Source organism: Pelophylax lessonae, assembly GCF_965119305.1.
Source record: "Pelophylax lessonae genome assembly, chromosome: 1".
Lineage (NCBI taxonomy): Eukaryota > Metazoa > Chordata > Amphibia > Anura > Ranidae > Pelophylax > Pelophylax lessonae.
Window position 1 is genome coordinate 447,970,563 of NC_138768.1, and position 24,838 is coordinate 447,995,400.

Genomic DNA, 24,838 nt, shown 5'->3' on the forward strand with positions numbered 1-24,838 from the left:
AAGCAAGCCCTGCAGACAAGTGACTAAAACATAGCATGAGAAATATCGAGTCAGACAACCTCAGTCAGTTGATACACTTGTAACTCTCACGTAGGTTCAAAAAGCAAAGCAAGGTGTATTATATATGTGAAAAATTCTTGAATAGTTCTTTGGTGTAGCGCAGGTTCTGCCCTCAACAAACATGGAGTGAAGTGGTGTCGCTAACTTTACGTCATCACTACTAGACGTTCTCCCCATCGCTTCTTTACGTGCCCGTACTATTCCAGGGTCTGAAGATGGCGAATTCCGGGGCTGCAGCGGGCTCCGGTGCCCTGGCTTCTCTGTGGAGTGATGTGAATAAAGCTGGGCAGAACGGGGACTTCTCGAGGGCTCTGAAGTCTATCAATAAGAGTAAGTGAGAGCAGCTTGCAGTGTCCCATGTGTGGAGCTGCTCTGTGGGATGTTCAGGTGTTTGTAAGGATTGTGACAGGTAAACATTGATCTGTGGATATGGTTTTTGGTAAAGCAACAGTTTTAACATCAGGATTTTCATTTATTCATTTATAGAACATACATTTAATTAAATGGAAAAAGAGAAACACATTCTCCTTCCTATGTACTTATGTTTATTGCAGTCATTGGAAAGTCACATAATACCTAGACTGCCCTGTACTATGGGGGTTTTTTACTAAAGGAAAATAGGCTGTGCACTTTGTATAGTGCAGTTGCTCCAGAACTTAGTAAATGAAGTAAAGTCTGCTTACTTCCATCATCCAAACGTGCAAGCAAAATTGCTATTTATTTTTTTTAATCAACTCAATACCGGCCACTTTCACCCCCTTTCTGCCCAGGGCAATTTTCAGCTTTCAGGGTTGTCGCACTTTGAATGACATTTGCGAGGTCATGCAACACTGGACCCAAATTAAAGCAGAGTTCTACTCAAAAGTGGAACTTCCGCTTTAAGTGGTCCTGACATGCCACATTTGGCATGTCATTTTTTTTAGGGGGGAGTGGGTACCTAGTTTTGACAGGTACCCGCTCTGACTTCCGCTCGGGCAGAAGTCCTCCTCTCCCCCTCCCTGCAATCATCTGGGACAAGTCAGAGGTCCCAGAAGATTACTCGTCCATTCAGGACGCGCAACTTGCGCATGCGCAGTGTGCACCCGCCTGTGAAGCCGCAAGCTGTCCCAGCCGGGTTCCCCACACTAGTGATGCCGGCGCCACAGGGAGAAGACAGAGAGGACCGAGTCTTCCCCCGGCCGCATCGCGGGACCGTGGGACAGGTGAGTGTGTGTTTAATAAAAGTCAGCAGCTACGCATTTTGTAACTGATGACTTTTTTTAATAAACCCAAAAAGCCAGTGGAACTCCTCCTTTTTAATAATTGTTTTTTTATAATTTTCTTCCCACAAATTGAGCCTTCATTTGGTGGTATTTATTCACCACTGGGTTAAATTTTTTGCTAAAAAAAAAAAATAATTAGGAGAACAAACCTTCTTTTTTTTTTTTTTTTTTTTTTTCTTAGTTTGGGTCAGAACATTTTGTAAATAATTAACTTTTCTCCTTCACTGATGGGGTGGCACTGAAAGGCAGTAGTGTCTGGCCTCACTGCTGGGCACAGACTGGCATCATTGATGGGCAATTTTAGGGCTGCATTGTGATCAGGGCACTGATGATCAGTGCCCTGATTGCCTATTCACATCTCCCCTGTGAGGAGATGCCGCTGATCAGCTCTCCTCACCTCACACTCTGTCAGTGTGAGGTGAGGAGAGCCGATAAACAGCATCTCGTTCTTTACATTTGATTGGACACAGCTGATCACATGGGTAAAGAGCGATAGCCGCTCCCCGAAAACGTGCAGTTGCGGCCAAACTGGGCCCCGTCATATGATGTTGTCCCAGAAAAAGACCTCTCCCGCTCCGCTCCGCTGTTATTTGTCTATACAGAGGGCAGGAGGTGGTTAAAGCGGAGTTCCACCCTAAATTTATACTTACCTCCATCTTCATGCCCGGGGTCACTTGAAAAACAAATGGATAATCACAATTTTTTTTTTTTCTACTTACCTGGTTTAGAAGAAAATATATTTGCCTTACTTTCTCTTCCTCCCCTCGGCGGCCACGGTGAGTCGTCACTTCCTGGCTTGCAATGATTCCTGGGAGCTGAACGTCATCGCTCCCAGGAATCAATGCGCCTGCACAGGCCCCGACGTCAGTTCCGGTGCAGGCGCCGTCATACCTTGCTAAACAGCTTCTGGGCATGCCCAGAAGCTGTGCAGGGATGACTCTGCGACACCGGAAGTAACGGCGGGGCCGGTGCAGTGCATCGTGGGACCGAAGAGGACACAGAAGAGGATCGCGCTGGCTTCAGCTGCCCACACCTGAGATGGCAGCGCTGGACAATACATTTTCAAGGTAAGTATTTCTCCTAAAAGGTAAGTGCAACCCGGGACAGATCAGAGGCTAGCCATTGTGGAATGCACTAGCCCTGACTGTCCCGGGGGTATTTTTATTAAAAAAAGTATTCCCAGGGTGGAACTCCGCTTTCATTTTCCTAGCACGTGATTGGGTATTCTTTTCATAGTAAAGCTTTATCTCAATAATCTCTGGATCAACTGCACTTTGTAAAGTGCACAGTCTATTTGCCTATAGTAAATCAACCCCTATGTGTCATAGTATGTGGATGAATTCTGCAGACTTTTTTTTTTTTTTTTTAATGAAGGATAAAGCTTGGAGGTTTTTATTTACAATACCGCATTCACACTGTAATCGGCTGAAAAAAGCAGATCTGCTCCCCACAGTATGAAGGGAACCCTACTGCCTGTGTTGTCCACATTATGTCACATAACAATCAGTGAAACAAATGCACTTGCACCCTAGGGCTTGGCTATATAGCCCTTGTTGCTGGATGCTGGCTTCTGCATTTGAATGCAGTCAGATCACAACAAGGGCTGCATTTGGCCTGCTGTTCCTTAAAGTGGAACTTTACTCATAACAACTTGATAAAAAAAAAAAAAATAATAATAATAATAATGTTCTTTAGCAAGGAACTTATATTCCACATTAATAATTATGCGACCAAAATTAGTGTGTGCTGTAAGTTGCCTCACGGTATTGCTCCATTGTTTCTTCTTGCTGGAGGCTGCCATCTTACTGAAGCCCAGAGCTCCTGAACAGAAGTAAATCCTAAAGCAGGACTAAACCCATTGATTTAACAGTTTCAAAAAAGTTACGTTCTTGGAATGCTGGCATGGTTAACTGTAATGTTGTCTTGTTTCCTCAACTGTAATCAAATGGCTGGTGTAATAACCGATCACATGTGCAGCACCATGGCAGTTGCAGATCAAACAGAAGCAGCTTCCATGGCTGTAAAGAATGAGGATTGGATTCCACTTTAAAGCGGAGTTCCGGCCTCAAAATCGACAAAATCAATTTTGGGCCATCTGCTTGCTGAGTGTCACCTGAAAAACAAATGGATATTTACGATTTATTTATTTTTTTTTTTGTTTACTTACCTTGTTATTGAAGAAAATATATTCACCTTTCTTCCACTTCCTCCCTCTGCGGCCCGCGCCGTCACTTCCTCCTTGCATTGATTCCTGGAAGCTGAATGTCATCGCTCCCAGGAATCAATGCGCCTCATTCCCTGCTAAACAGCTTCTGGGCATGCCCCGGAAGTGACGAGCGGGTTCGGTGCAGGCGCATTCTGGGAGAAGAGGGCACGGAAGAGGACGCGCTGGCTTCAGCTGCCCACATCCAAGATGGCAGCGCTGGAGAAGAAATTTTCAAGATAAGTATTTCTTCCAAAAGGTAAGTGCGACCTTGGACAGTTCAGAGGCTAGCCATTGTGGAATGTACTAGCCCTGACTGTCCCGGGGGTATTTTTATCTAAATTTCACCCCCAAGGCCGGAACTCCGACTCTACAATCCCAGCAGTGCCTAAAATGGAGAGCAACTGAGCACGTGCAGAGCAGGGCGAGACAGTGTATTACTGGATTTTAAACAGTATAGACACTTATTTTTAATGTTCTTCATAGCTATATCTGCAAAAGGGGCCAGCCTGAAGTGATCCAGCAGGACTTAATTTTCTGACTAAAGTTCCACTTTACAGTGGTTCTGAAGTTTAATTAAAAAAAAAAAACTTTCTTTCTTTCTCTTTTTTTTTTTTTTTTTCTTTCTTCTACCTTAAAGGGGGGGAAAAACATGTTCTACTTACTGCTCTGTGCAATGGTTTTGCATAGAGTAGCCCTGAGCTCCACCTCTCAGGTCCCCGATCCATGCCCCCAAAGCAAGCAGGGCACTCTTGGATGCTTGCTCCTGAGCCCTGCTCTGTGTGTCCTTTAAAACACAAAACAGGGCCCAGCCCCTGCCCCTTCCTTACTGGGTGAGATTGACAGCAGTGGGAGTCAATGGCTCTGTGTTTACAATAGCTGACCGTCCTTCTCTCTCAGCTGGGAGCGATTGTGGGTGGCCGGTGGCAATTGGAGCCGCCAGCCCCGTGCATCGGAGTCCCTGCTGCCGAGTGGAGGCGGCGAGTGCTCGCCCCTAGCAGCAGGCCCGCGACCGACGTAGTCCTACGATGGTTCACGCAGTAGGCGCTGCCTGCGCCAGTAAAAGTGCGGCGGGCGGTCCTTAAGTGGTTAATATCACTTAAGGGTGAACTTCAGGAATGTATTGCATACCTACATTGCTCCTGCTTGGTACAATGCAAGTATACACCTCCTTATACCCGGCCACTGAGGAAGCTGCAAATTGCTTTACTAGTCGGCACTACTACAGTGATAGCAGCAATCTTCAGAGTCTTGTGCTGAGCGGCTGCCCCACTGCACACTAATCTCAGGGTTTTTTTTTCATGAAAACAAGGGGTTCTCTGATGTGGTGGCAATTGTGATGTCACTCTATCCTTTCCACCTCATCCTAAAAAATAATGTTCTAATGGTTGTCAGTATGCAGAGGGGAAGATGCTTATACAGGACCCAGAAGATCGCAGCTATCACTGTGGTAGCAGTGACTAAAACAGTGGTTTACAGCTTCCCCAGCAGCCCCTAGGGTATGAGATATGCAGGTGGAACAGGCTCTAGGAATGGAGGACAGGGAGATGATTAATGGCTCTGCCCCTTCATTCATAGGTCCTGTTTCATTCATTTAATAAAAGCTGTAGTATGGCTTCTATGAATGGAGCAGCTGGGAGGAAAGGGTGGGCATATTGGGGCTCTCTTGATGAGAGCCTGTGACAGCTCATAAGTTGTATTCACCCCTTCTGCACTGGAAGATTACGTGGGTGGGGGAATTAAGGTGGAAAAATATTTTCACTTGCAGAAAAGGAATGGCACAAGGAACACACCCTAATGATTGTAATGCTAGGTACATACTGGGATTTTTTTTTTTTTCGCTCAACCCAGCGGCCTGAGATTAAAAAAAAAAAAAGAGAGGTCGCCATACTAACCTTGTGATGTTAGTGCAGCAATCCCCCCCTCTGTGAGAACACACTGATCAGCGCTCACAGCCATTGCTGCAAGCAGTGATCAGATGCTGTTTTTCCAGCATGCTCGTTTGATTAAAAAGCTGGTCTTTTCTGTTGAAATGGCTGCGTGTTATGTCCCTTATGCTGATTTTTCTGATTTTTGGTGACACTTATGCTTTAAATCTAATTAGTTTAATCTACAAATTCCTCCCTTGTGATTTGCCGTTCAATGCATGAGTTATTCATTTGGAAGAAACTGCTAAATTTCTAACGCCTTTTCATGTCTTTGTTGCTTTTTCTGATTTTTGGTGTATTTTTGTCTCTTGCATTCACTAGCAACTTATGAGTTTCCTACTTTATGTTTTCTTTCAGTATTGCAAGCGGCAAAGGATGATGTTAAAGCCCTGCACTGTAAAGTGGTTTGCCTTATTCAGAATGGAAGCTTTAAAGAAGCCCTTACTGTCATTAACAACAACACTAAAGTGTTAACTAGGTAAAGTCATACCGCCTTTGTGAACAGGATAGATCTTTAGTTTGTTATAATGCATTAGGTTGAAGAGTATTCTTTTACCCTGAGTCTGCATATCTCTATGCTGATACTATAGATGGGTAGATTTCATCATCTGTGATGACAGTTTGTTGCAAATTTTTTACCACCAAATGTGGATGGAATTCTTCACACAAAACAGCTGCTGTGTGTTAAAGTATGACTGAAATATCACATAATTAAATGTGTAAACCTGAACAACAAACTTCACTTATCTGCTCCTTTTTTGGTCTTTTAAATCATTGAAATGTATTTTGTTATAAGGTTTGAAAACATGGTCTTGTCAGATATTTTGTGTCCTCTCCACATTTCTGCATTATCTCCAAGCCCTTTTAGTTCTTATCTTGGACTACAGGATAATTATCCTTTTTATGTTTGTAGAGATCTAAGAATAGAAAAGTTTTGAGTATTTTAGTAAAAGTTGCTGGGCAGAGATGACCACACTCAGTTCACTAAAATGCTGTGTGTTTGGCAGCCCACAACAGAGCTTGGGAGCTGAACATATGTTTAACAGGTCAATGCATCGCATACTAGCTCATTATGAAAAACTTACCTTAAAACGAAGCCCCGACACGGACCCCCGGACACCGCTGTTGGAGCTGACACGATCCCTCGGCGTCTCTTCCGGGTTCGGCGGCTCCGGCGCTGTGAGACGTCACTCCCGCGCATGCGCGCAGGGGATTAACTTTCTGGCATTTTCCGGCAAGGAACTCTGAAGGTCTGCCGGACCTTCAGAGCGCATGCGCCGCTAGCGTCAGAATGCAGTGCAAATATCTCCTAAACCGTGTAGGTTTAGGAGATATTAATTGTACCTACAGGTAAGCCTTATTATAGAAAAATATAAAATACTACCATTTTTAAAGGTGTGCTTATCATAAAACGTGAAGACATGTATTGCAGCGGTGTAATGCAGTTGTTTTTGTTCTATTTTGTCTTGACATACACTTTTTTTTTTATATTTTCCATTTATACTTCTATCAGGAGCTTTACTTGAGAAAAAAGTAGGTTTAGCACACTATGCTGCTACACCCATCTATGAAAGCATAGCGTGTTTTTTTGTTTTTTTCTATGCTAGAATCCAATTGATTGAACTGAACGAGCAGCCTTTTCCCTGGAGAGTATTTTTTTGCAAACGGAATGATTTACTCAGAAGGCAGCATGCAGTAATAATGGGAAAAGAAAAAATTATTTCTGTCAGCGTTCCCTTTTAGCTCAAAGAGCAACACTGCATTAAAAAGAAGCCTTTTCAAAATCGTCTACAGCCTGTAAAGGCTGCTTAATGTAGGCACAGAGCAGCTGTTCAGACTAGTCCCCTTAGTGCTCTTTCATGTAGAAACTCTTTCATGTAGCAGCCAGTGATGTAATTATAGGCAACAGGACATGGCACTAGGGTGGCGCTAGTCTCATTATCTGCTGTGTGCCAATAATAAATCAAGACAGAGCCATCTTAGGTTGTGGAAGATTTCTTTTTATTGCAGTTTTGGTCTACATTCTTTGAACTGAAGGGGAGCCCTGGCTGGAATGGATGTTTAGCATGCTTTGCAGCATATGGGGCAGCCTAGTGTGATTTTTGGCAATCAAGGACCAATCCTTTAACCACATCCATACCGGCGCATAGTAATATGACGCCGGCAGGATGGCTTTACCGTTCCGGGCGGCCGTCATATGACGTCCGCCCGCTCTAGCTGCTACTGCGCGCCCCCGGGGGCGCGCATCGCAGCGATCAGGGATGAGGCTCGTCCCTCGGACATAGCCCATCCCTGATCAAGGTAAACAGCCAATAGAAATTGGCTGTTTACCATGTGATCGGCTGTGTCAATCACAGCCGATCACATGAGCGGCTCCAGCACGAGCCGCTCGTTCTCTCTGCCATGCGCGCCCCCGGGGGCGCGCAGAGCAGCGATCGGGGACGAGGCTCGTCCCTCGGACAGAGTCGATCCCCGATCTAGGTAAAGAGCCAATGAAATTGGCTCTTTACCACGTGACCGGCTGTGTCCAATCACAGCCGGTCACAAATGTCAACAGAGAACATGGTAACTAGCTGTCACCATGTTCTCCTCCTCACACACTGATCCTGTGTGAGGAAGAGATTGTGGTAACAGCTAGTTACCAAGTACAGTGCACCCCAAACACACTGATTGCCCCCCCCCCAATAAAGAGCACCTGTCACTAGCCCATCAAAGTACCCGAGTACCTGTCACTAGCCCATCAGGTACTCTGATGACAGGTACTCGGGTACTCTGATGGGCTGATGACAGGTACTCGGGTACTCTGATGACGGGTACTCTGATGACAGGTACTCGGGTACTCTGATGACAGGTACTCGGGTACTCTGATGGGCTGATGACAGGTACTCGGGTACTCTGATGACGGGTACTCTGACGACAGGTACTCGGGTACTCTGACGACAGGTACTCGGGTACTCTGATGACAGGTACTCGGGTACTCTGATGACAGGTACTCGGGTACTCTGATGTCGGGTACTCTGATGACGGGTACTCGGGTACTCTGATGACGGGTACTCGGGTACTCTGATGACGGGTACTCTGATGACGGATACTCGGGTACTCTGATGTCAACGGAGTACCCGTCATCAGAGTACCCGAGTACCTGTCACCTACCCATCAGAGTACCCGAGTACCTGTCACCTACCCATCAGAGTACCCGAGTACCTTCCACCTGCTCATCAGAGTACCTGACGCCTGAAGTACCCGAGTACTTGCCGCCTGCTCATCAGTACCCATCACTACTCATCAGTACTCATCAGTACCTATCACGTATCAGTACTGATCATCAGGAACCATCAGTACAGTATCACCTATCAGTATCAGTACTACTCATCAGTACCTATCACCTGCCTGTCACCTGCCCAACAAAGTACCCGAGTACCTGTCACCCTTCATACAGCCACCATGTCCAAGTCCAAAAAGGTTTATATACGTCCTCCGTTTAAACCTAAATACCGGTGTTATGGCAGCAGATAGCTGCCATAACCCTGGTATTTTTTTAAACGGTGGACGGTTGGCTTTCCGATAAGGGTGGTCCCAGTGGCGGATTCGCCGTGGGATCACCCTTCCGGGATGGCGGAAGAGGTGCCCCCCCCCCCCCCCCCCCCTCCCGCCGCGTCCGGTCCTTTTCCCCGCTTACCGGACCCGCCGACAGCGGGGAAAACGATCCGGTCCCGGATCCTCACAGACAGGATGTTGAGTGAGGGCAAGCTTGCCCTCACTTGACTCTATGGTCTTGGAGGACCGGAGCTACGGAAAATGTTGTTGCCTAGCAACCGGTTTAAAGGTCCTTTTTTTTTTTTTTTTTTTTTCTATCTTTTAGTGTACTTGTGAGATCTGAGGACTTTTTGACCCCAGATCTCACAAAAAAGAGGTCCTGTCGTGCCTTTTTCTATTACAAGTAATGTTTACATTTTTTGTAATAGAAATAAAAATGATAATTTTTTTTTTTTTTTTGTTAAACGGTGTAAAAATAAAAAATAATAAATAAAATAAATAGTAAAAAAAAAAAAAAAAATTAAAGCGCCCTGTCCCCGTTAGCTCGCGCGCAGAAGCAACGCATACGGAAACCCCGCCCACATATGTAAACGGTGTTCAAACCACACATGTGAGGTATCGCCGCGATCGTTAGGGCAAGGGGAATAATTTGAGCCCTAGACCTCCTCTGTAACTCAAAGATGGCAACCTGTAGAAATTTTTAAATTGTCACCTATGGGGATTTTTAAGTACCAAAGTTTGTCGCCATTCCGTGAGCGTGCGCAATTTTGAAACATGACATGTTGGGTATCTATTTACTCGGCGTAACATTATCTTTCACATTATGGAAAAAAATTGGGCTAACTTTACTGGTTTCTTATTTTTTAATTAAAAAAAGTGAATTTTTTCCAAAAAAATTGCGTTTGGAAGACCGCTACGCAAATACGGTGTGATAAAAAATATTGCAATAATCTCCATTTTAATCTCTAGGGTCTCTGCTAAAAAAAAATATATAATGTTTGGGGGTTCTAAGCAGTTTTCTAGCAAAACAACTGATTTTAGCTTGTAAACACCAAATGTAAAATATAGGCCTAGGCAAGTGGCTAGGATGCATGATGATGCTCCTTGGATGTTGGGCCCCTCTATATGGCTAGGCTGTGAAAAAGTCTCACACATGTGGTATTGCCATACTCAGGAGGAGTGGCAGAATGTATTTTGGGGTGTCATTTTTGCTGTGTACATGCTATGTGTTAGGAATATCCTATAAATTGACAACGTTTTAGGAAAAAAAAGAAAAAAAATTTCTTTTCTTAATTTTCCCAAGAATTGTGGGAAAAAATTATAACTTCAAAAAACTCACCATGCCTCTTACTAAATACCTTGGACTGTCTACTTTACAAAAAGGGGTCATTTGGGGGGTATTTGTACTGTCCTGGCATTTCAGGGCCTCAAGAAAGGAGATAGGCCATCAGTACATCTGGTGTGATCAATTTTCAGTAATTGGTACCATAGCTTCTAGACTCAATAACTTTCACACAGACTAAATAATATACACTAATTTGGGTTAATTTTACCAGAGTTATGTAGCAGTATAAATTTTGGCCTAAATGTATGAAGAAAAATTATTTTTTTGCAAAATTATATAATAGAAACTAAAAAAAAGTGTTTTTTTTTCAAAATTTTTGCTCTTTTTTTGCGTATATCACGAAGAAAAAAAAAAACAGTTGTGATCAAATACCACCAAAAGAAAGCTCTATTTGTGTGAAAAAAATGATAAAAATTTTGTTTGGTTACAGTGTAGCATGACTGAGCAATTGTCATTCAAAGTGTGAGAGTGCTGAAAGCTGAAAATTGGTCTGGGAAGGAAGGGGGTCTAACTGCTCTGTATTGAAGTGGTTAAAGAACAAGCTACACAAAGCCCAGTTGGGTTGGCAGCCTTATTACGGCACCTTACTTAGAGATAGATCTTTTATACTGCCATAAACTTTGCGTCTTTCCCACAAAAGGTTACAGGTTTTAGGTTACAGCAATATGCTGAGGAAGAAACAATTGAGTTTTAATTGAAAATCAATAGGCACCATGACTATGCAAGATAGACATATTTATTCAACTTGCGTGCAGACTTAAACAAATTTATTACAAGAAAATGGAAAATAGTTGAAAACGTATGTCAGACTACAAAGTGTGTAGTCATCAAATTCCTATTGCTTTTTTTTCAGCCTGCCTATAAAATGTCTGTTTTTTTTTTTTTTTTTTGCCATTTTCTCTAGTGATATAATAGCCTTTGAAAAGGCATACTGTGAGTACAGGTTAAACAAGATTGAGAATGCTTTGAAAACAATAGAAAATGCCCCTCAGAAGACAGATAAACTAAAGGAACTCCAAGGACAAGTGGTACGTGTTTTTTTTTTTTTTTTTGTCTATACATAACTAATTAATTAAAGGAAAACATATTTTCTGTTTTTTTGTCTTTGGTCATGTAAGTCAGGAGAATCTCAAGACTAAAGCTGGATACACACTATACAATTTTGTTTAGATTTTTTCCTTTAGATTTACCAAAACCATATAATATGAGGTCAAACCTAAACACTTTCAAGCTGTATGCAATCAGGCAGGCCCTTGTACTACATAGTTGAAGGTAATGCCCCGTACACACGTGCAGATTATCTGAAGACTTTTGTCTTCAGATTTACCTTTTCTATGTAGTGCAAGGGCCTGCCGGATTGCATACAAATTGAAAGTGTTTAGGTTTGACCTCATATTATATGGTTTTGGTAAGTCTACAGACAAAAGTCTTCAGATAATCTGCACGTGTGTATGGGGCATAAATCTAAAGGAAATCTACCAACAAAAGTTGTATAGTGTGTATCCAGCTTTATACTTCTGTTAGACTAGATTTTTGTTGCTGTCAGTGACATCATTGGGATTTTCTTAACACCTATTGTGTCATTAGGATAGGAAGTGGGTGGATATCAGGGATGTAAGATACCATCAATCTTTTTTTTTTTTTTTCCCCTTTCTACCTTTTTTTCTCTCACCCACTTTATCCGGATCTAAATTAACAAAAAAAGGTTGTCTGCAGTTCTTAAGCCAAATAATTTAGTGTTGTATATCATCAGTCTCTATATACTTGTATTTTATTATATATTTACATATATAGAAAATATCCTTTTACTATTAAGTTGTATAGGTTGGAACGGTATGAAGAATGCTTATCTGTTTATCGAGATATAATTCGTAATTCACAAGATGACTACGATGAGGAAAGACAAACAAACCTTTCTGCTGTCGTTGCTGCTATGAGTCTTTGGGAGAAGAAACCAACCGTAAGAGACTTTCTAACTTTGTGTGTATAAAAAAATATATATTACTTTCATTAAGAAGTGTAGAATCAGGGCTTAGCTGAAAGCTTCAATACTACCCACAAGTGTCTTGCAGTTTGCCTGCAAGAACCTTTGAATATCGTGACCTTTTTCTGTCCTATGCTTGCATCTTCTTGTTCATGTTCACTGACCTCACTTTAGTTACATGATGATTACAATATTACAGATGCATATGTACTCTTGTTATGATGGGGGGGGGGGGGGGGGGGTTGATGTTTCAGTTTGTGGGAGCCTGTGGCTCCCGCTGCTGTCTCAGCCATTGAAGAGAGGGGAGTCCTTGGACAGGCTGTGCACATAGCGGGATCAAGAGGGGTCTCAGGTGAGTATTAGGAGGGCTGTGTGGGGAGCAGCACACATGGTTTAAAAAAAAAGAAAAAAAAAAAAAAACCTTCAGCCTTACAGCCACTCTAACATTAGCTGGCTGCTGCTTCAGTGGAATTTGTCACTGCCATGGTGGGCCCATAGAATGCTATTGCAGTGACTACTTTTATTCAAATAATGGGACCAGAGGCATGGAGCTATTGTTACTATAGCTTTATGCTGGAAAGGACAGCATAGTAGTAAATGTGCCAACATTACATTTAGCTCCCACTTTCTTTTCTAAAGAGTCTATAAAAGAAAAAGTAATCCTTTCTTTTTCTTTAAGTAGTGTTTATCTGTTTTTAAAACTGCAAAAACTTTTTTTTTTTTTTTTAACATAAATTATGTTATTTATGTGTTTGTTTTTTTTTTTGGTTTAGGAAGACTACGGTTTGCAAGAGACCTCTTATGAACTATGCTTCAATGCTGCCTGTGATTTTATAGGGCAGGGAAAGCTGAATGAAGCACTGGCAAAACTGCGGGAAGCAGAACGTAAGTGGTTTGTAAACCTTGGCATGCTTTGTAAGTTAGGTTGGAAATAATGTACAGAAGAGTTTAACCACTTCCTGCCCGTCATATAGCAAAATGACTGCCGCAAAGTGGTTGCTCCATCCTGGCTGGGTGTCATATGACATCCAGCAGTATAGACCACCACATCTCCGATCCCGGTAAAGAGCCTGTGACGTAGGCTCTTTACTTTGTGACCAGCTGTGTCCAATCACAGCTGGTCACATAGTAAATAGGAAGTGCCACGGACAGGCGCGAGTAGAGGAGAGCCGATTGGCCACCAAGGATGCCAATCAGTGCTCAGAGAGCCTGACAGTGCTTTCCTCATCAGTAATGCCCATCATTGCCATCTATCAGTGCCACCTATCAGTGTCCATCAGTGCTGCATATTAGTGCCTCCTCATCTGTGCCTTTCAGTGCTCATCAGTGCAGGAAAAAACATATTTTGTTGTTTTGTGTTTTTGTTTTTTTGTTTTGTTTTTTTTTTTTAACCTTTCGGTCTGTATTTGTTTAGCAAAAAAAAAAAACTTGCGGTCATCAAATACCACCAAAAGAAAGCTCTATTTGTGGGGAAAAAAATTACATAAATTTGATTTAGGTACAGTGTTGCATGACCGCGCAATTGTCATTCAAAATGCAACAGTGCTAAAAGCTGAAAATTGGCCTGGGCAGGAAGGGGGTGAAAGTGCCCTTTATTGAAGTGGTTAAAGGGCAGAAACCATGAAGAAACAGTATGAAATGCCTAACAATGTGAAAACTGAAATGTAATTCGTTCTGTGGGCATGCACTAGTCTTACCTGCTTGAAGAGCAAGCGTTTTCTGGCACACTGGCATATATCATTTTTTTTAATTTTCACACCACTGAGGAAGGGAGGTAAAATCTTCCCAACAAGCCACACTTGCAGCAGCAGTTAGAGAGCAAGAACCAGCAGCACTAAAAGTTGTAAACAAACTACTTGTCCAAGGGACTAAATCGGGGACCCAATCTACTTGTCCCTTTATGACAGTTTACTTTTATCCTAAAAAAAAAAAAAAAAAGGGTGGAAAATATGAAGGGTTGATGTTGTGTTTTTTTTTTTTTTTTTTTGGCAGAGCTGCTTTTCTAAAATGTCGGGTGCTTTTTTCAAAACGAAAGGGATTGCATGGCGGCTTAAACTTTTTTTAGTTTTATTTTTTTGTTAGAAAATTTCTTAGGAAAATATATATTCTAATTTTTTTTTTTTTAGCAGAGGCTCTATAGAATAAATTGCCATTTGTATCTCCCCTGCCCTGCTATTATGACAGTGGTTTTTCAAAGCAATATTTTTTTTTTTTGGGGGGGGGGGGGGGACAAAAATAGACTTTTTTTTTTTTTTTTTTTTTTTATGCTAAGAGCACAATGCATAACCCAACTTTTTGGTAAAATATATATGAGATTACGCCATGTAAACCAAATATATCATGCTTTAAAAATGTGCACGTCCATGCATTGGCAACAGATGCTGTAAATGTTACTATCCAAAGCATTTACAGGTTACCACTTTAGATTTACAAAGACTGCTGCTAGATTACTGCCAACAATCTGATCTTCTCGGGGATACCTCTCATGTGGGACGATGACTTTTTGCTTGTATGTGGGACTGACCCATGAATTTGCATTTGCGCATGAGCACGATGGGATGGGGGTGCATTAAAATGTGTGGTGTATGTGTTTATTTTATTTTTTATTTTTACACTGCTGCTTTAAAGGGAAAAAAATTTATAAAAAAATGATGATCACTTGTATTGCTGTCACAAGGAATGTAAACATCCTTGTGACAGGAATAGGTAGTGACAGGTACTCCTTTATGGAGAGATCTTGGGTCCAGAAGAACCAAGGTCCCTCCTCTGCCCTTTAAAGCTTTTAATCACACCATGATCAGTGTAATCAAATGCCCTCCGTTTTTAAAAATGGTGTCGGGGAAACCAGACGTGATGTATGCTCATTTGTGTGCTATCTATCTATCTATCTATCTATCTATCTATCTATCTATCTATCTATCTATATTATAGCGGACAGAACGGCTTCGGTATTTCTCCGCCTCCATGATCAGTGTGTGTGTGTGTGTGTGTATGTATGTATGGTATGTATATGTGTGTGTATTTAATAATGGTGTGTGCACACTCTATAACTGGTGTCAGTGTATTCTACATCTTGTAGAGATGTTTGACCAGGTAAAATGAGAGTAGGGAAAAGAAAGATGACAGAGTAGTGATGAAGTAACAAGTAAGTCAGTTTGAAATTAAAATCATTTGTTTATCATTCAGCACTGAATAGTAAAATTAACATTCTGGACAAGATGAAGCAGAAAAGTAGAAGATTGGACTGCTATATCAAAACCATTCCCAAAACAACCAATTTGTCATGAATCCTTTGGCACTTGGAACATACAATCTAGTTGATAATGTTAACCACTTAGTGGTTATAAAGCTAAATCTGTTTTACTTTTTTTTTTTTTTTTTTTTTTTTTTTTTAATGCATTCCCTGCATTGAAGTAAAAAATAAAAATGTTTAGGCATCAGTACTCCCTCGTTTTTACTTACCTGAGCCCTCATTCGATCAAGCGCTGTGCATGTCTGCAGCTCTTCTCTCCCCTCACTTCCTGGTCTCGCATGCTTCGCTGAGGCAGCGGGAGCCATTGGCTTCTGCTGCTGTCATCAAATCCAGGCAAGGGGGCAGCAGAGCCGATTCCTGCTGCCTGTGTCTATAGATGCAGACAGTGAGGCTCGGGAGCAAGTCCGCATGAGTGCCCAAACAGAAAGTGACTTTCTTTTGGAGCACTCGCTGGAGAGCGGGATGGATTGTGAGAAGAGATTCGGGGCCACTCTGCAATTCCATTGAACAGAGCAGGCAAGTATAAACCTATTTTGTTTAAATGTTTACAATCACTATAATATCATCTGATTTTTATTTATTTTTTTTTCCATATTTCATAATGAAGTCATTTTTTTCTGTATTATACATTTGTGTGACCGGCATTTAGCTAAGGCTAAAACTGATCTCAATCTGTATAAAATACTAATGTGGTTTTTTTTTTTTCTTTTTTTTTCTAGAGCTCTGCAGGGAGTCCATTTCAGAAGACTCCGTAAGTAATTTTTTTTTTTTTTTTTTATTATTTTGTTTTAAGCAGCTTTTGAAATATCTAGGTAGGGATATTCTCACAAAATTAAATTGTAGTACACAGTCTTGCAAATTGATGTCCACAAATTACAACCTGCCATTAGCTACAAAGCTTTCTGTCCTCTTGTTGGCTTAGGAACATGAAGAAGGTACTGTACTTACCTTTTATGATGATTGTAAGTCATCAGCTATTGTAGTACCTTCTAGAGACAAACTTGTACAAATATTATCAACACAATATGTAGTACTCAGCTATTTGACTGTATAGTATGAATACCTGCTTTGAATGCCAGAGATTTAGTTAACATGAAGCTGTTGCTTTGCCCTGATAAATCCAAATCTGCTCACCTAATTGTAAGCTTGAGTCGCATTACAGTAATAGTTCTATTGTTGAGCTGCACTCTTCGCCTTGTATTTGAGTGATTATGACTAGTTTCCAATCATAAAAAGTAGTAGTTTGTGTTTTTTTTTTTTTTTTTTTTTTTTAAAAACGCATCTAAAATAATGTTTATGGTGGTACGGAGAATATAGCTACTAAATGCAACAAAATTAAAGTGATTGTATAGTCCCGTGGTGTGTTTGTTATTTAGAAACCAAAAAAAAATTTCTACTTGCCTGCTCTGTGCAGTTGGTTTTGCACAGAGTAACCTGAATCCTCCTCTTCTGCAGTCCCTCTTTGCTGCTCCTAGCTCCCCCCCCCTGTTGGGTGCCTCCACAGCAAGCGGCTTGCTATGGGGACACCCGAGCTGCAGCTCCGTGTGTCCATTCAGACACAGAGCTTCCGTTCGACCCCGCCTCCTCTCACTCCTGATTGCTCCCACTGATTGACTTTCAAAGTCAGTTAGGCAATGTCCCCGCTGCTGTGTCTCAGCCAAGAGGAGGGAGAGTCGTGGACATCGCTGGAGCGAGATGGGGCTCAGGGAGTTATTAGGGAGTGCTTGGGAGGCTGCTACACCCAGAAGGCTTTTTATCTTAATGCATAGAATGTATTAAGGTAAAAAAACCTTCTAACTCCTTTAACCACAATCGCTCCCCAGAGAGACAGAACGGCGGTCTGTCGATTGTAAACAAGGCAGACTGCCGTTCTGTCAGAGAAGAACACAGGGATCTTGTGTTCCTGCTATTCAAGAACACAGAGCTGTGTTCATCTAGTGAGCCCACCGCCCCCTCACAGAAAGCATCCTCTAGGGACACACTTAACCCTTTGATTGCCCCTGGTGTTAACCCCTTCCCTGTCAGTGTCAGTATAGTAACGGTGCATATTTATAGCACTGATTACTGTAATAATGTCACTGGTACCGTCAAAAGTGTAACTTGGGTGTCTGATCTGTCCGCTGCAATGTCACAGTCCCGCTAAAAATAGCTGATCGCCGCCATTACTAAATTAAATTAATAAAAAGGCCATAAATCTATCCCCTAGTTTGTAGATGTGATTTTGTGCAAACCAATTAAATACACTTATTGGGATTATTTTTTACCAAAAATATGTAGCAGAATACATATTGGCCTAAAATGATTAAAAAAAATATATAGATTTTTTTATAACTGCGTTTTTATAGTAGAAAGTAAAAAATATTGTTTTTTTTTTTTTTTTTTTTTTTTTGGGTTAATAGCAAAAGAAATAAAAACCACAGAGTTGATCAAATGCCACCAAAAGAGCTCTATTTATAAGGGAAAAAAAGGGCATACATTTTTGGTACAGTGTTGCATGACCACTCAATTGTCAGTTAAAGTAACGCAGTGCCGTATCGCAAAAATGGCCTGGTCATTAAGGGGGTAAAACCTTCCGGGGCTGAAGTGGTTAATATTGTTTTAAATTAACATCTTAATATAATATATGTAGTGTGTTGGAGTGAATGCTAAGAGTTTGCCACATAAAACAGTATTTTATAAGTAAGCCACAATCTGTTAACTTTCTATGAAGAAGTTAATAGTCGTGTAAAAAGAGGTAAGGTAGTAAATATAATCTGGATTTTGGAAAGGCATTTGACCGTGTACTCCGCAAACTCTTAAACGGCTAAATCTACGGTCTCTTGGTGTGGGGGAAATTTTGTGTACATGGATTGAAAGGTGGCTTCATGGATGGGTTCAGAGAGTAGTAATACATGACTCTAGCCTCTGACTGATCTGAAGTTGCGAGTGGCGTGTCCCAGGGTCTGTCTGGGATCCAGTGTCATTTGACCTTTTTTTTTTTTTTTTTTTTTAAATGACCTTGAGGGTGAAATTAGGAGTTCAATTTTATTATTTTATTATTTGCAGATGCAACCAAATTATGTAAAGAAATAATCTCGGCACAAGATATAGTAAAGATAGGGGAATGGATGGACAAGTGGCAGATGAGGTTTAATTTTGAACAGTGTAAAGTTATGCATTTACATGCTAAGGAAGGTGTTACACTAAAGGGAATCAGTGATGAAGAAAGATTTGGGGGTCTTTGCAGACCACAGACTTGGCTGTAGCATTCAGTGTCAGGTCTTCACTACCAAAGCAATCACAATACTCGTGTATTGAAAAGGACATTTACTCCAGGGACAAATGTGTTTTGTTTTTTCCCTTTAGAAGACACTGGGTAGAACTGCACTTTATACTCAAGATTAGGTCAAATCACCAATCAACAAGATTGGTTATGTCTTGGGAAAGAGTTTAGTGACAGACAAAAAAATCGTTTGGGGGGGACTGGAGGACCTCCGCTTTGAGAAAAGATATTTATTCAATGATGACTAAAGTGAGGGTAACCAATTGTTTATTAGGACATGTGGCCACAATTTGAGGAAAGGAGGATTAAGCTAAGATTGCATAGGGGGCTCTCCATCATTAGAACAGCAAAAATGTAGAAACCACTTGATCTGGTAATAGCTGGGAGTGTAGACAACTTTAAAAAATAAAATAAAAAAAAAATGCCGTTAATGTGGTTAAAATTAAATACCCACACATTGGAGACCAAGGTCTGTCCCATCTGTTGCTCAATGGTTTCAGAAAATTGACAATATATGCCTTTTATGGAGGTACTCGCACAGATTAAACATGACTCTTCTAGCAGTCCTGGCAAAATATGGCCCTTTTAATTTGTTTTAAAACTTCTACCACTTACATAGTTGTTAATTTACTAAAGGCAAATGGACTGTGCAGTTGCACTCCTTTTCCCCAGAGCTTCGTGAATGTAGTGCACAGTCTACTTTCCTTTAGTAAATTAACCCAATTTTCTCTAAACCTACAATAATGTGTGTATAAATGTGAACGGTTATATTTGTTTACCATAACTTATCCGACAATAATTTGGGACAGGGACCTCCTCCCTCTTTATCTCCACCCTTCTCTTCTTACTTTTCGCTTCCTTGCACTATAATACTACCCTAATGTGACTCTTTTTTATAATTCTATTTTGCCAACATGTCTATGTATCATGCTAATGGTCTTCAGGAGTCTGTTATGTGATATGTTACATGTACTGATTTATCCTGTTGATTTTAAAGAGTATCTTCACCCTGGGGGGGGGGGGACCCGGGGGGGACCCTAAAGGTCAGCATCTCCAAATCAGCTAAAAGTCAGTAGCTGCTGATTTTTTTTTAATAAAGACACTTGGCTGTCCTTATCCGGGTCAGATCTTCTTTAGGTCCCCCATGTTTACTGTGGGAAGCCAACTATGACTTCCTTTGGCTTCACAGCCTGCTTCCCACTGCATATTGTGTGAGCTGCGCTTTGTGAATGGACCCATGGCCTCCTGGGACCTGTGATGTGTCACAGCAGGAGGTTGTAGGCAGAGGGGTGGGAGAGAACTTCTGCTGGTATTGCTAGACAATTCAAGTGAAAGTGGGAGCAGAGGTGAGGACGAGGCTCAGCTGAACTTCTTATTTAAGGTAAAGTTCTGCTATAACTGATCATCTTATTGCTGTCTGCAGGGCTGCTGATAGAAATTGCAGGGCCCCGTACAGACTACCTGACAGGGCCCCCCTCCAAGCAAATATTAAAGCTATATTTTGATAAAAATACTATAAAATCATTATGAGCAGACACAAATACAACATCATTTAAATAATTCCCACTAAATCTAAAAGCTGAAACTGAGTTCATAAATCTGTGTATGATTGAGGTCTTGGGGCTCATGCACATGGGTGCTGTGGTCCGAACACAGCTGCAGTTCCTAATTTGACAGGCGTGGGGATGCAAGTGTACAGCCTGAACACAGTGTGTATTTGGGGACCGCTCACCTGCACATCTGTCAAATTGGGGCCTGCGTCTGTGTTTGTACAGGCGCTGCATTCCCATAGAATGACGGGTGTCTCCAGCCCAAACCCCTCCTTCACACAGCCAGAGTACCTGTGGGAATGAGCCCTTTATTATATTTTTCTAACCTAAAAACAGATCTCTCCAGCAGTGTGCTGTCACTACTAAGAGGGATTCCATCTTCATCTGGTCTTCTCTCTGTTTTTTTTTGTGCTCCAGTCGTTTGGCCAAACTGCAATGATGTAACTCGCACACATGCACGCGAGGGTGTCATGGTCACAACACAGCTCTCTCAATGGATGCTACGTTTAGGAGATACTTACAGGTAAGCCCTACTTAAGGCTTACCTGTAGATACAAGATAAAAAATTTAGTTTACTACTGCCAGATCAGTTAGTAAATGGGTAAATAGGAGTTGATACATGGATGCAGAGGGAAACTGACAATGTAGAGGAGAAAAATCAAAGTTGGGTAGGTCAGGAAGCAGTCTGGGGGAGAGGAGAGGGAAGCACAGCTATATAAAGCATACTAAACTGCAATGGGACAAGATAACAGGCAGCTATGCAATCGGTGTAACAGTAAATTCTTCACCCCATGGGAATGCAGCTGATCAGCTGTGACTGAGTCCGGAAGACAGAGCAAAGGGGGAGAGAGATGAAAAAAAATATATACTGGCTGGGACGAGTATAGGAAGAACTACAGGAAGAGACAACAAACTCAGGAGCAGAACTAACATTAGAAGCCGGGAGGTGGGGGCGCACATGGAGGGAAATTAGTGAGAGACAACTGTCTTTCTCAGCAGCTAAAAGCTGGCAGCAGAGAGAGGGGGAGAGATTAGCTTTCAGCTGCTGGAGGAAGATTTCTGCAAATGTCATTCACCACTAATCCCCCTCCCTCTGTGCTCGAGCCCCTACAAGAGGAACGGTGGTCTTCCCCCCCCCCCCCCCCCCAAACAGCGGCCCTGGCTGGCTGTATGCTCTTTCTGTCAAAATTTTTTCAATAAACCTAAATTAAACTACAAAAACCTACTTTGCCTTGCTCAATGAGCCCAATATACAGGGGTATGTATAGTCTTAGAAGACACTAACTGAGCAATTAACTAAGCGGCACAGGAAACTGGCACAAGTGCCGTGCACCACATGAAGCCCTCATTTATGCTTGGTTTGCTCTCTGAGGAGTGATCAGCTTTCAGATAGCTTCTAGAGAGCAATTGACAGGCGGTGAAGAGGCGTTGTATCGCCTCCTCACTGCCTGTTTTAACCCCCTAAATACAGATGTAACCTGGTACAAAAGGTGAACTTTAACTGTTGAATTCATATTTTAAGGTTTAATATTGATTTTCTTTCCAAAATCTGTTTAATGAAATCTATATAAAAATGATGGTTGATTACAAAAATATATATTTATTTTTATTTTTTTGGCTAGTAGCTTGGTTCCCATGAGATAGAATCGGCACTTTAATTTCTGCATTGCACAAAGACATGCACGTTTCCGACATAAAAAGTGAACTTGTTTACGTTCCTATCAGCTGTGTTTGGCTAGCTTGATTAAAAAATTTGATCACAATATTTTTTTAATTTTTTTTACTTTTTTAGTTATCATACTATATTATCATTTTTATTTCATTTTATTATGGTTTCAGGACTTAACAGAAGAAGATATAGAGTCAGAACTGGCAATAATTCATGGACAGATGGCCTATGTCAAGCAACTTCAGGGTTCTGTAGATGATGCTCTTCAGCTTTATAACCAAATTATCAAATTAAAGTACGTTGTCGAATTCATACAAGCTCATCTGCTCCGTATGCATTTTAAACATTTGTGTTTAGTGGTGTGACCTTTTTTCTTTCTTACAGGCCTACTGATGTCGGTCTGTTGGCTGTTGTAGCGAATAACATCATCACAATTAACAAGGTATCTACAGTTGTATAACTAATCAGTTAGCTCTTGGTTGAGGGCCGGTTCACATTAGTGCGATCACAGAGATCGCATGCAATTCGGAGCGCACTGCTCCTAAATTACATGCGATCTCTGTGCGGTGCAAATTTCAGCCATATAGTTTGTATGGCTGAATTCGCACCGCAATCGCACTAAACACGCACATGACCCTTTTTTTTTATCTGCAGCAGAATCGGATTGCATGGTGGTTCACACTAGTGCGATCTGATTCTGTGCGAACTTGCAGATTGCACTGCGATATGCAATCTCAACTGGGGGTGTTGTTAACTTTTAATTGACACCCCCTGCATATCCCATATGGCAGTGTGAACTGCCAGGGGTGCGGATGCGATGCGGGAACATGCTGCGATGCGGGAACGCTGCGAATATGCAGAAGTGTGAACCGGGACTGAATGATTGTATGTACTTATTTCTTTCTTTCTTTTTTTACAAGGACCAAAATGTGTTTGATTCAAAGAAGAAAGTAAAACTTACAAATGCTGAAGGAGTGGAGCATAAACTGGCCAAGAAACAACTTCAGGCTATAGACTTTAACAAGGCTTTGTTGTCAATGCATACAAATCAGGTATGATTTCATTTTATCCTCATGCATATATTCTTCCATCCTACAAACATACTTAGTTCAGTGCCTTTGCTTTTGTGGTGTGCTGTTCCATATGTATGGTAAAGGTTGGAGTGGAATAAACCATCAGCTTTTCTTTTTAGCTTCAGTGCTCATTCATAGTGCTGAACATTCAGACATGTATTCTTCATATGTTTGAATAGCAAATTTTCTATGTTTTTAGAATCATTTTGTTGAGTGTGATGTTTTTGCATTGGGGAAAAAAAATTTACATGAACAAAGCATAAACAAAAATATATAAGGAAAACACAAACAAAAAAACATACATATTGAATGAAAAGACCGGCAGGACCAAAAAAAGACCTAAACAAAACGTTAAATTCTGTTTCGTTCATTGACGACACAGCTTCTGGTATTCTTAACCATTGGTTTATACTGCCCCTCTACAGGAGTAGAACACTAGGCAGAAAAAAAGTTCTGGCTACACCCATGGGCAGTCCCAGGGGGTATACTCCCTCTCTCTATTTTTTTTTTTCTTTCTGCCTAGTCAGGAGTAAAGACCTAGTTCCTTGCTGGGGATCTTTGGTCCCGGCAAAATGTGTTTTTTTTTTTTTTTTTTTTCTTTCTTTTTAGATTCCTCCTGGATTTTTCCTGTGAGATCTACAGTCAACTGCTGGACAGGATAATTTAGATCCAGTGGTCACCCCAGTCAAGCCAGGGAGCACTCACAGGCCTCACCTCCGCACTAGGTCAGCCGTAACCTAGCCCCACAAGTTACATGTCTCGCGAGATCGTATATGGCCTGGCCTCTGCCTGAATCGCAGCGTTCCTCCTGGCCAACATTTGGATGGAGAGGAGGATCTGTCTGAAGTGGTGCCCACCTGGTTCCTAATATGGGGGAGTAGCTGTCCTCCCCCAACCCCCCCCCCCTGAGGGTTTTGGGAGGGTCGGACCCCCGGGTTCTCCTCCTTCGTGGCACTCCCCTCACTTCCTGATCGCATACACAGATGCAGGTTCTCCTGGTGACTAGTGGTGCCTGGTTTTGCGGGTGGTGAGTCTGGTGGGGTCCTCTCCCTCTCTGCTGAGGGTCGATTGGTGCTTGTAGCTGGAAACTGGGTGGTGCTGCCAGCCTGGTGGGGGTGTCCCTTAGCAGTGTTTTTACACTCATTCCATGGGTCCCCCTGGTGGCTAATGGAGTCTTTAGAGCACAAATTCCCCACCTGATCCCCCTCTCTAAGGCTGCGGGGCCCTTCGGGTCCAAACCATCCACCCATGCACTGACAGCGGTCCTGGAGTCCCCTGTGTCCTGAGTGGAGGTTGTTTTTCGGGCCCAGGCTAGCAAAAAGTGCTCCCTGCCTTCCCCTGTCTCATCTGTTCCCTCAGATCCTGAATCTGATTCGGCAACCGCAGATGTGGGTCACCCTGATGGGTCTGCAACCACGGGCCCTGATTACTCAGATAGTGAGGATGATTCCTCCACATCTGCAACCGCGCACTGATTGTATTTATGCGTGAGCCTCTAAACATGAGGGGCGCAGGTTTCGTTGGCACTCACAAACCACCTAGAGTGGCAAAAGATGTTTCCCTTTCCCCGCCTATTTTGACAGAATTGTCACGAAAGAGTGAGGATGACCGAAGCGGCCCCTTGTGGTCCCTAAGCGGTTTGCTAGGCAATACCCCTATGAAAAGTCCCTTTTCAAAAACTGGTCTTTTACACCAGTGGTGGACCCTCTGGT

The 24,838-nt window shown here is 42.0% G+C and overlaps 1 protein-coding gene across 1 annotated transcript in view; it reads left to right on the forward strand.

Moving 5' to 3' along the window:
* The first annotated feature begins 215 nt into the window (after positions 1 to 215).
* SRP72 (signal recognition particle 72) overlaps positions 216 to 24,838 on the forward strand; it is a 62,903-nt gene continuing 38,280 nt past the window's right edge. The window contains exons 1-9 of the mRNA XM_082243107.1: positions 216 to 390; positions 5,811 to 5,931; positions 11,240 to 11,363; positions 12,152 to 12,295; positions 13,093 to 13,204; positions 16,292 to 16,323; positions 22,224 to 22,348; positions 22,438 to 22,495; positions 22,974 to 23,105. Coding sequence (XP_082099233.1) covers positions 276 to 390; positions 5,811 to 5,931; positions 11,240 to 11,363; positions 12,152 to 12,295; positions 13,093 to 13,204; positions 16,292 to 16,323; positions 22,224 to 22,348; positions 22,438 to 22,495; positions 22,974 to 23,105 — 963 coding nt within the window. The 5' untranslated portion in view covers positions 216 to 275. The remainder of the gene's footprint in view (positions 391 to 5,810; positions 5,932 to 11,239; positions 11,364 to 12,151; positions 12,296 to 13,092; positions 13,205 to 16,291; positions 16,324 to 22,223; positions 22,349 to 22,437; positions 22,496 to 22,973; positions 23,106 to 24,838) is intronic.